The 17,558-nt window shown below is 39.0% G+C and overlaps 1 protein-coding gene and 1 pseudogene across 2 annotated transcripts; one reads left to right on the top strand and one right to left on the bottom strand.

Moving 5' to 3' along the window:
• Window positions 1–6,015: 6,015 nt before the first annotated feature.
• On the bottom strand, window positions 6,016–8,047 carry LOC147606384 (G-type lectin S-receptor-like serine/threonine-protein kinase At5g24080 pseudogene; annotated as a pseudogene).
• A 2,888-nt stretch (window positions 8,048–10,935) lies between these two features.
• On the top strand, window positions 10,936–13,313 carry LOC147606383 (nuclear transcription factor Y subunit B-1-like). Of its 2 annotated transcripts, none has more exons than XM_086791797.1 (3): window positions 10,936–11,119; window positions 11,487–12,067; window positions 13,026–13,313. In XM_086791797.1, exons 2-3 carry the CDS (start codon window positions 11,533–11,535, stop codon window positions 13,064–13,066), a joined length of 576 nt encoding a protein of 191 aa, XP_086647923.1. In that variant the 5' UTR covers window positions 10,936–11,119; window positions 11,487–11,532; the 3' UTR covers window positions 13,067–13,313. The 2 variants fall into 2 exon arrangements, with proteins under 2 accessions (XP_086647923.1, XP_086647924.1); XM_086791798.1 differs by lacking the exon at window positions 10,936–11,119 and adding an exon at window positions 11,184–11,279.
• Window positions 13,314–17,558: the final 4,245 nt, after the last annotated feature.

Raw genomic sequence — 17,558 nt, 5'->3', positions numbered from 1 at the left:
ATAGTGATTTGCTGAATTCCTTATCATCATTCTAGTTATGAATATCATCACAGGGACTCGTCCCATTCCCCCTCATTGTGGTTTCATTATATTTCAACTAATTTTTAAAAATCATCATTTCTCAATCAGAATCCAAATCAATTCATCAATTCTCAAACAGAATTAAAAATCATATCAATCACATTCGAAATCATCATCTGGATAGCATTAACACTTATAATTTCAAGTCTTAGATTTACTCGTATACACTGTCAGTAAAGAGCTGCAGTTATACTCTCGGTATATACGGTAGTCACGGCCCTTGGAATTATAAGGTAAATACCATCATGTCTAGGCCTCAAGCAAGTCAGGGATTCTATATAATTGCGGTACTTCCATTTGAAGACCCAATTACCAAATTACGAGTTTCAGTTTGAATATCAAATTGTATGAATTATATCACACAATTATAACCTTTTTGTCTTTCTAGATAAATTTTTGACATATTTGTCTTCTCAGTTGATCTTTATTAACCAAATGCTCTGATACCAACTGTAAGATCTCTGTTCCCACCGAGCAACAGATTCGGGATACTAGCAGCGGAAGTAGCACTTCTCGCGCGGGACAGGGGTCCCACACTCGGGGCCTCACCCACGGATATCCGGATAAGAGATTAATCCGTCGGTTGTTCCAAAACCGAACCCGGAAAAACTTCCTTTACCGGAAAAAATGGGCGATTCCACGAGGATAACTTTTTACTCTAACGTAGTCAAGATCATTTCTGATCGAGCTGATCCAATTACATCTATAAGATACTTGGTCAGATCAAGGAAGAAACTTGCACTTGGATCATTGGGATCAACGCTTTTTTCCCCATTCAAGAGGCACAGCCGTTGATTCCTATCCATAGAACAGTTACTGTCCGAGATTTATTTTATCTATCGTAAAAACAAAAGTTTGAGTCTCGATTTACGGATCCATCAGTCCAGCCTAACCCCATCCAGTCCCATGGGTTAGCCAACTGCCCAACCACTGTAGTGATGGGATCCAATTAAGAATTTGGTTAGGTTTTGTCCCGGGTACCAAGGAAAAGAGTTCCAAGGCTCCCTAGCCGGATGTTCATGCAAAAATAAAACTAGTCACACCACTCACACACCCAATATGAAATTGCCTTTTCACAGATTCAACTAGTTTAAAACAATCCTTTAATAAAACCATAGTATCACTGATCACCATCTTCCAATTTATCCAGTTGATTCTTAATTTTCCCATCATTCCTTCATCAGAGTATCTATGGCATCATTGGCAACTAGGACGCTCACCACCTGTCCACTCAGGGGCCGTTTCCTAATTGCTAGTCCATAATACTCGGCAATATAATCACTTATCAAGATGGACTCTCATTGAAGATCAGTAAGATCAACCAACAGATCCATATAAAGAGCCATGGACTCATCCATTGAAGACCAGCAAGGTCAATCAACCAGATCCATGCCCGATTTCAGAAAACAACTCCTACTCTTGTTCCAATATCTTCCTCGACGCACGCGTGGGTATCCTAGGCGACCTAGAGCCCGAGCACCGTATGGTCAGCACCCTCTAGGATCCTTCGTAGGTGACCTAGCGCTTCACTGATAGGCCGCTTCCTTGGCCCCTCATCCACCGTACCGGAAGCTCACCATTTTAATCGCACCGAGGCTGGTCAAGACCTCGGCCGACCTTGCTACGCGAGACGTCCTTCATTGACTCTCCGTCAGGCAGTTGCAACTTTATCATCACGACCTTAATCACAAGACGGCCAAAATGCTTCCCCAGCATTCTTGACATAAAACAATCATTTACAAACAGCATTTACAAACAGTTTATAAATACTGTTTCTATATTAACTCTCATTTTTCCACATTATCCCTCATCAACCCACATTACTTATTCCACATTCCATTTATATGTGTACTCATCCTCTCACATCATTTTCCATCTCATCACTTCAGATTCCTTCATATCACATATCATATAATCACATCCATACATATATCCACATCCACATCCACAACTCCATACATACATCCACATCTACATGCATACATTCATATCTATATGCATACATCCACAACTCCATGCATACATCCACATCCACATTCACATTCACATCCATACATCTACATCTACATGCATACATCCACCTCCACATTCACATCCACATCTATACATCTACATCTACATGCATACATCCACAACTCCATTCACATCCACATACATCCATACATCCACATCTCCATTCACATCCCCATCTATACAACTACATATACATGCATATATCCACATCTCCATTCACATCCACATCTATACATCTACATGCATACATCCACATCTCCATTCACATCCACATCTATACATCTACATCTACATGCATACATCCACATCTCCATTCACCTCCACATCTATACATCTACATGCATACATCCACATCTCCATTCACATCTCCATTCACATCCCCATCTATACATCTACATGCATACATCCACATCTCCATTCACATCCCCATCTATACATCGACATCTACATGCATACATCCACATCTCCATTCACCTCCACATCTATACATCTACATGCATACATCCACATCTCCATTCACATCCCCATCTATACATCTACATCTACATGCATACCTCCACACCTCCATGATTACAATAAAATTCTTTTAATTAATCTAGGATGATAATTCCTAGAATATGGTAGGAAGTCCTCTTTTCATGCTTTGAATGAAATTATTTTGTGTAAATTTTTATAAAATTTTGCCATAGCTTCGCTACTATAACTGATAAATCTCAATTATTTTAAAGATAAGGCTTATCTTTAAGGGAATGATTAGAATGATCCCTAATTGAATCATTAACCCTTAATGGATTAAATAAAAATAATCATAACTAAAAGCATAGATAAAAAAAACTATTAATTTATTCTCAAGCATAGATTAATCTTGGATTAAGAAAAAGCTTTATGAAAAGCTTCATTTGGATTGAGAATGGGTCATGAGTATGACCATTTCTTAAGTGAGTGAGAGAGAAAAACCATTAGAATTAAACATAAATGAAAATTTATGTAATTCTTTACTATCATTAATTAATTAACTTCAATAGCATTTCAAAAACCATACCAATTAAGCTTCTCAAGCTTGAGAGGGATTGAGAAGAGAGAATCATTGAGGAATTATAGAAAAGATCAAAATTCACTATACTTATCTTATAATTTGCTTGATTCTTTGTTCACAGTAGAGGCCCCCAACCAATCAATTGGTTTAGTATGTTGATGGAGCCACCAATGGGGATTTTAGAAAGAGAGAAGTGTCAAAAACTAGTGAATTATTAAAGAATTCACAGTTCTTGGCTTAGGTGGAGTAGAGTAACAATGCATAAGACACTATATTTTTTTCAACAAGGGAAGGCTTCTATTTATAGTAAAAATTGAGCTCCTAACCAAACAAACTGATTCTAAAATTTTTCAAGTCAGTTTGGTTGAATTTGGACTAGATTTGGACCTAGTTTGGTTACTTTTTGATTCGGTTTGGTTCCATTTTGATTTGGTTTGGTTCAAGAGAGATGGGAGATAAAAATATCACATTATTTTTGAGTTTAAAACTCATTCAAGCATGTGAAATATGTACCTCCTTTAAAGAACTCCCCTTCCTTACATATGCGTCAAAATTTTATTGCTCATAGTTTTTTTTACTAATAAACCTTGTACATTTTCAACTCTTCATCTTATGTGAAATATGCACCTTCTTTAAAGAACTCCCCTTCCTTACATATGTGTCAAAATTTTATTGCTCATAGTTTTTTACTAATAAACCTTGTACATTTTCAACTCTTCATCTTATGTGAAATATGCACCTTCTTTAAAGAACTCCCCTTCCTTACATATGTGTCAAAATTTTATTGCTCATAGTTTTTTTACTAATAAACCTTGTACATTTTCAACTCTTCATCTTATGTGAAATATGCACCTTCTTTAAAGAACTCCCCTTCCTTACATATGTGTCAAAATTTTATTGCTCATAGTTTTTTACTAATAAACCTTGTACATTTCCAACTCTTCATCTTATGTGAGCATTTACTCATTTTTGGGTATCTTCTTTTACAAATTGGATTTATCTCCTCCCTACACATGGATTGATGCTATTGGCCCATAGGAACCTTAATTGGACCATAATCCAAAAATTTCTGAAAATCTAGACCCTTAGACTAAGGTTCTTTATACCTATTTCCAATTAATTTCAATTGCACATTGGAAAATTCTTTCTGAATTTCTGTTTTAGGGGGATTCATTTTAATAAGGTGAGATATTTTTCTATCCAAAAATATTCAAAATCTGAATATTCTCTCTCTAGAATATTTTCTCTCTCTAGGTTAAAACAGCCACAAACAAGATCTCTTATATTTCAGAAAAGGAATTGATTACAAGGGAATATGCTAGACATCAAAAAGGGGTTGGGGGAGGAATCTTACATTGGGTAACCTGAGATGCTTGCACAAAAGCAAGCATCTAGAGAAGACCATGTGGATTTTGAAAAAAGCACACTTAATAAAGCTACACACACTTAATAAACCCCAAGGTAAACACAATGCCCTGCACTTTGCCCTACGCTTCTCCCTCTCCTACGTGCCTGGCATGTGCCCGCCCGCAAACACGACCCCTTCTACTACCTGGTAAACACGACGCCCTACACCTTGCCTTGCTGCGCTTCTCCCCCTGGTGCACTCCATGCTCTAAAGCTTGCAAAACAAGATTACTTTTTTTTTACTTTTTGCGCTTCTCTCCCTGGTGCACTCCATGCTCTGAAGCTTGCAAAACAAGATTATTTTTTTTACTTTCTTTTATCGTGTTTTGTGTGAGTAGTTGGGTAGCACACTTTGTGTAGTGTAGAGCATATTTGAAATGCTCGAATGAACATGAAGAAAGCATACTTAGAAGTAATGCTAGATTGACATCCGCAATTAATGAACTTGAAGCCTACTCTTATGTTCAATAAAGATTCAAAAGTTCCTCACAAATTAAAAAATTATAAATTTATCATTGCATTTGAAAATGAGTTTTATATCATGAATCAATACATATGACTAATGGCCACCTTCAACACTGAAGGTATTTTGGTCCAATTTCGAAATCAAAAGTGCTCTTTGGGAAATGAGAAAGACACGTTATCCTATGTTTATTAAATTTTGGAAAAAATTATGCCAAGTCCTATGTACGGTTTTTTTTTTTAAACTTCACTCACACAAACAAGCACGACAATCCTATGACTTGATGAAACATTTAACTCAAATTCAAATGTGGTAATGAATTTGAAATTATTTACCTTGCGATATAATCTATCGATGCCCATTAATTCCTCGCATCTAATATAATCATAGGCTTGATGTTCATGCTCGTTCAAGCTCTAAAAGCTGTTCATATAAACTTGAGAAAGACACATATACAAAGAAGACGTGCTACAGAAACCGTATGGGTTGCAACGTCCATCTTCATTCAAGCGCTTCAAGATATTTATACATAAACAAAAAGACACACAAAGTATGTTAACAATGAATAGGTGCAAGCAATCCAGAGACTAAGGAATACCCAAGCATTCTAGTTGAATTTTATGGCGTTGTATGTCAAAAATTGGCATGCCTCCATTAGCTCTCTTTTTAAGGATTGATGTTTTTTATTTTACCTTTTAACAAATTGAGCAACTTTCATTTACTAGAAAAGTAATAAGCTAAATGTAGTAACATAATAATGATAATAGATAACATTAAAGAATTTGTATATTAAATTAGATTTTCAATGTTCCATGTTCCTTTGACCAAATTGTTTGAAAGTCTAAGATTCAAAGTTGCCCGAGGTTAAGTAAAGTAGGTTTTCTATAATGTGTGTGAAAAGGACCAAGGCCTAACCATTCATTTAGTTAAACAATGTATCCTGATGAAAATAAGCTGGGGGTACTTTTCAAAAGAGGTTTAGGGCCTTCGGGGGTGTAACTCAGATCCAAGTATCGTAGAAGCAAGTGTCTTTTTGGGAACGTTTAGCAGATCATGGCTCTCTGGCCATGGACATTGTGGGTTGAAGGTGGCAGTTTTCATGGCCCAGCAAGACAAACAGACTCCTCCACAAATTTTATTTACAATATCCTTTTCAAGAATGGCAAACCAAAAGAATGGAACTATAAAGGTGGACCCTCATGCCAATGAGGTGATAGCTCAAGTGGTGAAGGTGTTTGCCTAGGACCAAGAAGTCCTCAGTTCACGACTCCCCTTGGTGCTTCCTCAACGGCCTATGTGCAGATAATTAAGCGCCTACACGAATCAGTAACTAAGGGAGGATATTGGGCCTAAGGCCAGCCGAAAAAAAACAAAGATGGACCCTCACATGCTGAATCGAATTCCTGAAAAACTAAGACTTACGAATTTTCCAGACATCTTCAAGGAAGATTCTGAAGAATTCTCATTCTTCTGGCTAGCTTCCTCATGCTTCACCATCGTCTTTCTAAAAGGCCTTGGAGAATTGCTAGGTTCCGAAGCCTTACCTTGAAGGAATTGCACCACTCTACTCATTGTTGGTCTCAAAGAAGGCTCCTCTTGAAGGCACCATAGAGCCACTAGGCTCAAGATCGACATTATGCATTATCCTCTTATCAATAGACACAGAGATCCCTTCATCTGTTTCCTCCTCTTGAGAAAGCGGGTCAAGCCAAATGTTAATGTACACAAAGATGATTTTTTTCTTGTTAGACCAAGTGATGATATTTGTCCAATATAGTTGGGTGTTGCATTGTGTAATGTTAAACTTGAGTCCCAATCTAGTACTTTTAACAAATCAAGGTGCAATAATGGGCTCACGTTGCAAGAGGACGATGTAATGATACAACTAGATATAAAGGTTGTTAGCATAAGTATTGGCGATGTAATAAATGTGATCATTTAGATACAATTGTATGTAGTGGTGGACAACTATAAAGCCACCAACAAGCAAGAAAAAGAGGTAAAGATTCCAATGGTAGCATAAGAGAAGGCACATATGAATCTCAAGAGAGCAATGATTTTGTTGAAAATAAAATTTGTAGATCAAGAACTATTAAATTGGCTTAAGATGAGTGCTTTTTTAGGTGATAAAAAAATTTGAGATTCAATTATTTTCTTAGTACATCACCTAGTATTAAATGCATTTGGTGAAAAAGTGTACCATGATTTTACAAATTTATGCTAACTATCTACCCATGAATTAGATGCATTGATTCCAAGGTTTCCCTCGACATGTCTAGTCTTCCACTTTCCATTATCCTTTTTATGCCTTATGGCAATAACATAAAAAGAAATTATATAAAAAAGGCATAATAATTTTTCTATAATAGCACTAAGTTTTGTTTTATCTTTTGATTGAAATTTTTGGTGTAAAAGTGGCATGTCTTCATTAGCTCTCTTTGTAGGATTGACCTTTTTTTGTGGTTTATCTTTTGATTACCTTTGGTAGGCTATGGTGCTTGCACAAAAGCGAACAGATGAAAGCTTCTCTTACCTCCAACAAGCTCCAGCAGTACCATGCCATAGCTATACACGTCAAACTTTGCTGTTAAGGGGCCACTTCCTAAAGACCAAAACTCCGGGGGGCAATGTAACCTGGTGTACCCCTCGCTTGTGTCAAGATCCTGCGCTCCTCTCTTGTCAAGAGCTTTGCCAAGCCAAAGTCTGATATTTTGGGACAAAATGCAGCATCCAGCAGGATGTTCTGTGGCTTAATATCACAATGGATGATGCAGTTTTGGCACTCTTCATGCATGTAACATAGCCCTCAGGCTATGCCCAGAGCTATGTTGTACCGTTGATTCCAGTTCAAAATGGCCACACCTGATGATTGCCCAGTTGAGAAGAGATACTTGTCCAGGGAGCCATTGCTAATATACTCATAAACCAGAATCCTCTTGGACCTTATGAAGTAGAAACCAAACAACCTTGCCACATTCATGTGATGGATGTTACTTCTGGTAGCCACTTCATTCAGAAATTGTTCATTGCCATGGGACGCTGAAGAGTCCAGGGTGGAAATTCCATTGAGGGCTGATTGAGCAGTTGGAGATTTGGAAGCCTGGGACGCCATAGCCAGGGGTAGCGCCGAAGGGGTAGGGAGGAGATTGAAGGGGAACATGATGATGGGCATGGCAAGCATGTGACTAAGGGCGAGGAACATGGAGGTATTATGCCAAATTTATAGTTTGGATAAGGAACATACAAATCAAACTAAGAAATTAGAAAAGTTATAATGTTTATCTAGTCTTCCACTGGGAGATGTAACATTGGAAAAGCACAATATTGCGGGTTGTCAGTGACAATAAGTCCCACTTGAGAAGCAACTAGCTTTGGTTTGCAAAAGCTTGGATGAGGGGTTTTCCATCATCAAAATCACTCCAATTCCAAGCTGTACATACCACTTAAACTTTAGCAAGGTGACACAGTTTTGCTTCAAATTTGTTGGGGTAAGAAAGGGATAAGGTCATATGTGTATCCTTCAATTTCCTGTATTATTTAACTTGTCCACTGTGCTGGCTCGGTGCAAAGGTCAAGACTACATGATATTGTTTAATTTGTCCACTTCACTGGCTCAGTGCAGAGGGATTGCATGATTGTCATTTAATGCAAAAACAAAGTATTGTCAAATATTTTTACTCGCAAAGACGAAGAAGGATAACTGTCACACTAGTCCCTTCTTAGGGAATTCCTCGAAATGAGAGAAACTCTACTCAAAAGAGCTATACCTACTCATAGCAAAATGTTATCATGTCATCCAACTGCAAGACATGGGAGGCCAATACCACCTATGTGGCATCTCTCCATTTCCTCAATAGTATAATAGATGCTATTGGTAAGGCCTGATGTCTTTGGAAAATAGAAATACACTCATCAATAAACACACCATACTAAAGTGAATAATTTGAAGCCCTTTATCCTCAATACTTAGAAAGTTTCTAAGTACTCTCTCTCTCTCTCTCTCTCTCTCTCTCTCTCTCTCTATATATATATATATATATATATATATATATATATATATATACAAAACTCCCATCTCTCTTTTGGAAGATATATATATGTGAGGGAAAGCTAGTAGCTCCCATCTCTCTCTCTCTCTCTCTCGCTCTCTCTCTCCCCCCACTATTAAAAACCTACCCCATTTCTTGTATTCAACCACCTGAACAAATCCCCCATTCAACCACTTGAACAAATCCCCCATACAACACAAAGAAGTGTTTTTGTGAATTTCATGCACAAATAAGTGCCTACTGGTGATGTGGCAAAAGTGCACTTTGTGTGAGGAGGCAAGTTCTAGATTCCTGAGTCCTCCCCTTGTTTTCTTGTTATTTGTTGGGCACTTATAGTACCAAAAAAATTTGTGTTACTAGCATATGCGACCCTAATGTTTCTTGTGTGTGTGTTCATGCTCCTGATTGGTGTGTGTGACTCTCATGATGCTTGTGTACATGTTTATGGTGGTGGTTAGTTGAGAGAGAGAGAGAGAGAGAGAGAGAGAGAGAGAGAGAGAGAGAGGGGGGGGGTCTTTTAACGACATAGCCAAGCCAATCGATCACATGGTGGCAATGAAAGTCTAGGGAAGAGGAATTGAATCTCGAATCCCTTGATTAGAGGTCTTTTAATGACATAGCCAAGACAATCGATCACATGGTGGCGGTGAAAGTCTAGGGAAGAGGAATTGAACCTCAAATCTCTTGATTAGGAGTTGGAGAGAGAAGAAGAAGAAGATTCTTTTAATGTCTCGAGAATAATCCCAACCAATTGCGTTTCGAACGAGAGAGAGAGAGAGAGAGAGAGAGAGAGAGAGAGAGAGAGAGAGAGAGAGAGAGAGAGAGAGAGAGAGGGTCTTCTAACGACATAGCCAAGCCAATCGATCACGTGGTGGCAATGAAAGTCTAGGGAAGAGGAATTGAATCCCAAATCCCTTGATTAGAGGTCTTTTAATGACATAGCCAAGCCAATCGATCACATGGTTGTACTGAAAGTCTAGGGAAGAGGAATTGAATCTCGAATCTCTTGATTAGGAGTTGGAGAGAGAAGAAGAAGAAGACTCTTTTAATGTCTCGAGAATAATCCCAACCAATTGCGTTTCGAACTCAAGCGCGCACGAGAGAGAGAGAGAGAGAGAGAGAGAGAGAGAGAGAGAGAGAGAGAGAGAGAGAGAGAGAGAGAGAGAGAGAGAGAGAGATCTTTTAACGACATAGCCAATCGATCACATGGTGGCAATGAAAGTCTAGTGAAGAGGAATTGAATCTCGAATGCCTTGATTAGAGGTCTCTTAACGACATAGTCAAGCCAATCGATCACATGGTGGCAATGAAAGTCTAGGGAAGAGGAATTGAATAACGAATCTCTTGATTAGGACTTGGAGAGAGAAGAAGAAGAAGAAGATTCTTTTAATGTCTCTAGAATAATCCCAACCAATTGCGTTTCTAACTCAAGCGAGAGAGAGAGAGAGAGAGAGAGAGAGAGAGAGAGAGAGAGAGAGAGAGAAGAAGAAGAAGAAGAAGAAGAAGAAGAAGTGTTTTATAGTCATAGGAGAATACCCTTGGAGGATAAAGGCCCTCGAAGGATTATTCGGACGGAAGAGGGGGCGCGAGCACGAGAGAAGAAGACGAAGGTGCGTAGGAAATTTTGTTTTTTGTTATTTGAACCGGGGTTAGAAGCAAGCAAGCTCGTTCTGAGACTAGCCGGGGTCAGAAGTGAGCAAGCTTGTTTTGAGACGATGCATAGGAAACTACTCCAAGGAGGGTTATATGAGGAAAAATGAGAACATGAGAGGAACAGAAGGGGAGAGCCTTAGGGAGAGCCTAGAGGCCTTATCCACGCGTCACCAAGCACGGTCCTACCCTTACCCCAGCCACAACAACAACGCGTTTGTAGCTGTGCAGTCTATAAAGGCTATCTCATCACAGAAGCAGAGGGCCCTGCCTTCTTCCTTGGGGGCCAAGTGGCTTTTCCTCTTTTGACTCCCTTTTTGGTTCAGTGTTGCGAATCCCCCTTGTACCTTCTACCTCTCCTCGCCTGCTGCCATCTGGGAGCTCCATAGCTGCTCTCAGTCATCATTAAAATCAAGCCAGGTGAGCCGCCTTCTTCTGAACATAAGTCCATTTCGCGTTTCTATCCGAAGCTCCATTGATCGTTTCTACTTTTAGGGTCTTGATTATTTCCTAACCCTAACCCTAACCCGCCCCCAAACCTAACCCTAATCCTAAAATTTCTGAGCTTTTTGCCCTAATCGTAACTTTCTTCCTTTTCTGCGGCCCTTACCGTGAATCCTCTGATGCATTTTTCCGTCTTTTTTGCTCCATCTACACTAACTATTTTGATTAACTCTAACCCTTTCCCCTAACGCTAATCCTGACAGGAGCTTTTAATATTCTGATTAACCCTCACCCTCATCCCAGTCCAAACCTACCCTAATGTATCCGAATCTGTTGCTTTCAGGTTTCCCCTGAAGCTTCCCGAGGAGGGTCTTCTTTCCGAGCATAAGATGGCCTACCGACATGGCAGCCCCGAGAGTGGGCATCAATCTGATGAGGAATCAGGCGGCCACTATGGGGGCAGTGATTCGGTGAAAGAACAAGACAGGCTCCTGCCCATAGCCAACGTGAGCAGGATCATGAAGAGGGCACTGCCTGCAAACGCCAAAATTTCCAAGGATGCTAAGGAAACACTGCAGGAGTGTGTTTCTGAGTTCATTAGCTTCATCACAGGAGAGGCCTCAGACAAGTGTCAGAGAGAGAAGAGAAAGACTGTGAATGGGGATGATCTGTTGTGGGCTATGGGTACTTTAGGGTTTGAGGACTATATTGAGCCATTGAAGCTGTATCTGCAGAAGTACAGAGAGCTTGAAGGGGAGAAAGCTACCATGGCCAAGCAAGGAGAACCAGGTGCGGGCAAGGAAGGTGGAGGGGTTACTAATGGTGTTCTAAATGGTGTCGCTGTGCCTGGAAACTATATGTATGCCCCCCCACAGCATCAGTATGTTCAGTCCCCCCAATACCAGATGCCCATGCAAAGTGCAGGTCAGTGCTTACAAAAACCCCCTCAAAAAAGATCTTACATGTAGGCTAAATAGCTTCTGCTTTTTTGGCAAATTATGTAAATCCTGTGTGCATTTACGGGTGTGTGTGTGTGTGTGTGAGAGAGAGAGAGAGAGAGAGAGAGAGAGAGAGAGAGTCGCATCAACCTCTCAGAAGGTCAAAATGACCCTATGAGACCAAATACATAAATGAGGACCATGGAGGCTCATGCCAAATCACCTCTCTCAGAAGGTCAAAATGACCCTATGAGACCAAATATGCCGAATCTGTGATCCAGAAATGGAAAAGAAAACCTTAAAACTTCTATTGTTCATCTACTATACCACTAGGAGCTGCAACATTTACAATGGTAAGAGATTGGGAGTTGTCGGATGTTGGTGAGGCTATGCTGACAACAGCTACCACTTGATTTTGACATCATTGGGAAGCTGGACCTACTCATAATGCTTTCCAGTCTTGAAAGTGGGACTCTTTCAATCTTTCAAAGATCATTGTATATGTTTATGGTCGAAGTAATGTCTGCTAAGAGCTTTGGCTTCCACCCACTTTGTTCCATAATCTGTGGCAGTGATGATATACTGATACCTTGTGTATTTGCTCTTGACATGCTCTCGAGCAATCTTGAGCATTTCTTTTCGACTACTCAAGAAATCAGCTACCCTCTGTAGCTTGATATCTTTTGGCAGAACTCAGACAGGAGTTCTATGCTCAAGGCCATAAATCAGCATAATTGGACTTTAAACAGTAGTCATATGCTTACCACTATCTTAAGCAGACTCGATCAGAGGTATCTCTCTCTCTCTCTCTCTCTCTCTCTCTCTCTCTCTCTCTCTCACACACACACACACACACACACACACACACAAATACAAAACGGGGGGGAAAAAATCTTTGAAACTTTAGCGCGAATTGAATTTTTGTTGAACTTGGAAACATGCAGGTACTAGCCGTGGCACTAATGGGCAACTAAGGGGAGGTTGAGTGTGTTTGATGAATCGTTTTTGCTCTAAGAGCAACAGGTACTTGTGAAATTGCAGTCAATCACCTCTTTCTTACTCTCCTATCCTTTCTTTTAATTGTACTTGGAAAACATTGTGATTTAGCATTTCATAAATGTAATATAGTCGCAGAAATAGTAAACTTTTGTAGATTTGTGCTTGAATACGATAGAAACATTTCTTGGTAGAGTTTGTGTTTCAAAAGTAGCTATCATTGATCATCATGATTATCTCTGACCATATAAGCGTCTTTTTTTTGAAAAGAAAATACTAAAATGTAGATCTATTGAATACATAATACCATAATAATTAGAGGTTGGAGCCGATGTAGCTTCTTTCGTATACCCTTAACAAGCCATGGATGTTTTGCATACATGCTCTTTTTATGGGTAGTTAGAGGAGTTTTGTTTTTTTTTTGTTTTTTTGTTTTTGTTTTTGTTTTTTTTTGGGGGGGGGGAAGAGAGAGAGAGAGAGAGAGATACTTGTGTTTAGGTATAGTACATCCAGTGGGGGCATGTATCCTGGCAGGTATTGAGCCCAGGTCCTTATCCTGGTTTGCAAAATTTTTCACCACCAGGCTACATGCTCTTAGTTGGAGAATTCTCCAATGCGTGCCAATGTGTGCCCTGTTTTAGAGCCATTCATGATGATGATGTACTTCGATTCTCCAAGTGTACTCATGTTTTATGTACTGTTCATGATTATTTACAAACCTGCAGGGTTTAATGCCTTGATGAGTCTGTGTGTGTGTGTGTGTGTGTGTGTGTGTGTGTGTCTCTGACTGAGTGCATTGCAAAACAGGTTTGTATGGTAAGTACTTCTGTGCCAACCCTGTCTTCTGCTCATTTGTGAGCTGCAATGCAGAGTGTCGCATCGTCCTTGCATTGGGGTAGTCTTTGTGATCAGGCCAGCAGGGTCATGCTGGTCAAAGTGAGTGTGGCTTTGGGTACATCAACAATAGATATTTTTCTCTTTCCAAACTCAAGTAAGTGTAATGATATACAATATGTAAATGCTTGCTGATTGGGTGTTTCGTTTTCTGCATAATGACAATGCATTTGATGTCAATGACACATAAAGCATTAGGACGTTAATGGAGCTGTATGGACATTAGTTTGTTGCTAGTTTCAAGGCTTGTGTAAGGTATTGCTCTAAAATCTCTTCTAATACGTGAGGCAGTTTCAAGTGCCATCATATTATGATTTTATCTGACCATGTCTAGGTTCTATAGCATATGGATCCTTAGAATCAAACATGTTGTACATTTGGAGAATTGGCTCTGTTTAACAATGATATAAGTTTCAACCACAGTTTGATGGTGTCGTTAGGAGGCGAGTCCTCGGTTTTTGAGATGCTGGTCAGCAAAGTTTGTGCATGGTTCTGTGTTTCAAAGTGGGCTTGGGTTTGTGATCACACCTCCTCTACTTCCCTACTATTTGACGAGCTGCATAGTTGGGAGTAATTACCTACTCTTTGAGGCGTCATAAGTTGCAGAGTTGGGAGTAATTACCTACTCTTTGAGGCATCATATATAGTTGGGAGTAATTATACCAATACCATTTGTTGGGGGATACCATTTTTGTTCAAATATTTTGATCTATAAGCAAAGTAGCAAACAGTTGTTTTTTTAAAATTCGAGGGTACTGGATCACATGCCACAAGGGTTGGCCCTTACCTCTCTATGCGGCAATTGCTTTTTTTTTTTAATTTTATAAAAAGGTCAGCACTAGAGGAAGGTGGGGTAGTGGAGGTGGGTGACAAGGAGGGGTAGGGAGCAGTGGGATGATTAGTGGTGTTCCACATGTGGACGTAATGTGGCTAGTGTTTAGAGGTCGGCCAAATAGTTCTTATGGTAGTGTGAACTGGTTATAGTGGTTATATAGTTGGTATTGTGGCTCATTCGCGTAGGAGCTCTTGCAGGATTGGGGCATCCCAAGGGTCCTAGCTAGTGGTAAGCCCATTGGTGGGCAGTGCCATTGATAGTTGTGATGGTTGGGGTGCATGGTATGGGATGCCCATGCCTTGTGAGCATGGGTTTGCAAGGGTTGTGTTGTTGTCTAGCTCGGTGGGTGGCTTACGATTGCGTGTAGTTTGGAGCCTATGGTTGGGTGGTGAGTAGTAGCCATATCCTTTTATGTTCCCTTTGGTTATTGAGACTATAGTGTACCGTGTGTGGTATTGCAGTGCTGTAGAGTTCCGGACTATCAAATGTGAGTGTCAACAATGGGTGAACACACAAATAGGTGGACTCTCACTTATGTGTGTTTCATCTGATAGCAAAGCATTGATTTTTTAATTAAATTAATGCTTGTGATAGCTTGTTTATGGTTTATGTTAAATATAGAGGTTTAGGGTAAGTTGGTTGTGCATATTCTTATGTAGATTTTATGACTATACATTCGCATTTGAATGTGTTATAAATCAACCAATAAAATTGGGTTTTGTATGGTTTAGAAGGGTGGAAAATAATGCTATGTTTATTAAGATTTAGATAAAGCTTTCTATGCACAAATTCTTGTGTAGCCACATTTTGGGCAACTATTATTTAAGTCCAAATTGGTTGGAAATGGTTGAATTAATTGGTTTATAATCCCAATTGTGTGTAGGGTGTTGAAAACCATTATTTATGGGTAAAATACACATATTGTAAGAAATTGCAAAGAGAAGTGGGCTTGGAAGAATTTTTTTTTTGAGGGAGGAGTACAAACATGTACAACCATGGGAAATTGTAATTGAGTGTAAAAGTGCCATAGTTTATGACCATTGGGTAATGGGGAGCTCTTGATTTGTATATTTACGTTTAAGATCCTTAATGAAAGCTTGGAATTTTTAAAAATGGTCGCTCTGTACTACAAGGCATGAAAAACATTTGAATTTGGGAGAGAGAAAGAAGGCTTCCTTATGTATTGATATGTGGCAGTGATGCCCCACACATAGGACATGTGTGGTACACATGTCCTATGTGTAAGAGAGTATACCACTTGTTTTCCTATGAATCTCCATGAGGTCTACATGCTTGAAGGAGGTTTCTGTGTAAAAATCAACAAAACCTTCTAATTTTTAGGTTTGTTGTATTTATCAGAGGCAATTTTATGACATTTCTAATTTTCTTTTTTGGTCCCTTACATAATAGTAGGCAAAGTTTAAGTATCTTATTTCTCATTTCCACACTTCTTCTTTTCCCAAAAGTCAACCTTATACTATCCATTAGTATAACAAAGCATTAATTTTGTAGCCTACTTTGGTTATAATTATTTCTCTAAGCTTTGTTGTAAAGGTTTGTGACTCTTCAAATCTAAAATTAAAATTCAAAACTAAAGCTCTTAAAATTTTAAGAGCCTCCGTACATCAAACTGGAGTGCAAGCTTGAAATAGAACCTCTTTGTCAACCTAAAAGCCTCAATACCAAGCCTTTAAAAATTCAAATAAGTAATTATTTGTTGGAATTTTCTTCTTACTTTATGTTGAAATACATAATTCACTCTTGTGTGATGGGGATGGGAGTATGTATTTGCTTACATGATTATTGATTTAATTAATGAATTTTGTGATGAAGGTTGGGTGTTTCAACATTGTCACATGTAAATACATTATATTTTAAAGTTTTGTGGATTATGTGATGTTATATGTATGTGAATATGCAACAATGTTTAATGCCTTTGTGCTTACATGAAATTTGATAAGCTTTGGGTTTTTTTTTGTGCAAGATGGAGTGGGAGAATTTTGTATTTTTTTTTTCCAAAAGCCTATGCATAACTTTGAAACATAAGAGAAGGAGTTAAACTTTATTCTTATGTCTAATCTTGGGTTTAATGAGGTTGCATAAACATGAACCAAATCTAAATTTGTCTTGTGAATTGACCAAAAACTAGAATCATGTGCGGGTGACTAGTTTGGTCCTAAATCTATTGCTACAAGACAAAGACGCTAGTGGTCTTATCCCCATAGACCCGTAGACCCTAGTGGGTGTGGCGGGCAGGCCTTAAATTTGATGCCTAATGTAAGGCTTCATGGAAAAAAAAATGAAGCTTTGGAGTCCACAAATGGGCTTCAAATTGCAACCTTATACAAAATTTTGGGATTCATAATCTCTCTCTCTCTCTCTCTATATATATATATACTCTATAGTATTATATATATATACTATATAGTATATATATTATAATTTATATACTATATTTTTTTGAAGCCTTGGTGATTTAGGAGGGCTTCAATTTGAAGCCTTGCATGAAAAATTGGGCTTCATGGTTGAAGCCTTTAGAATATTGTAGGGCTTCATTTGAAGCCCTGCACAGCCATTGAAGCCCAAAACGGGCTTCAAATTTAAGCACTGGTGGCGGGTGTGCTACTTAGAGGCGGCCAACCATAGATGGACCTACATGATCCAAATGACTTGAGAAATTTATTATAGCAAGTCCAAGATTTATAGGCTCTAGTTGCTTAGTTATGGATTTCCCTGTATAGGTGGGCCCCAT

The sequence above is a fragment of the Cibotium barometz genome, chromosome 57 (assembly GCF_041138505.1).
Source record: "Cibotium barometz isolate CiBa-2024 chromosome 57, ASM4113850v1, whole genome shotgun sequence".
In the NCBI taxonomy this organism is placed as follows: domain Eukaryota; kingdom Viridiplantae; phylum Streptophyta; class Polypodiopsida; order Cyatheales; family Cibotiaceae; genus Cibotium; species Cibotium barometz.
The sequence above is the reverse complement of the archived record's forward strand: the minus strand, read 5'-3'. Positions and strand labels throughout refer to the sequence as shown.

What these genes read in the sequence shown, in the direction of transcription:
- LOC147606383 (XM_086791797.1), top strand. Translation starts at nt 11,533, where the DNA reads ATGGCCTACCGACATGGCAGCCCCGAGAGTGGGCATCAATCTGATGAG. An exon ending in GATGCCCATGCAAAGTGCAG is followed by an intron (nt 12,068 to 13,025) that starts GTCAGTGCTTAC and finishes GGAAACATGCAG; the next exon opens with GTACTAGCCGTGGCACTAAT.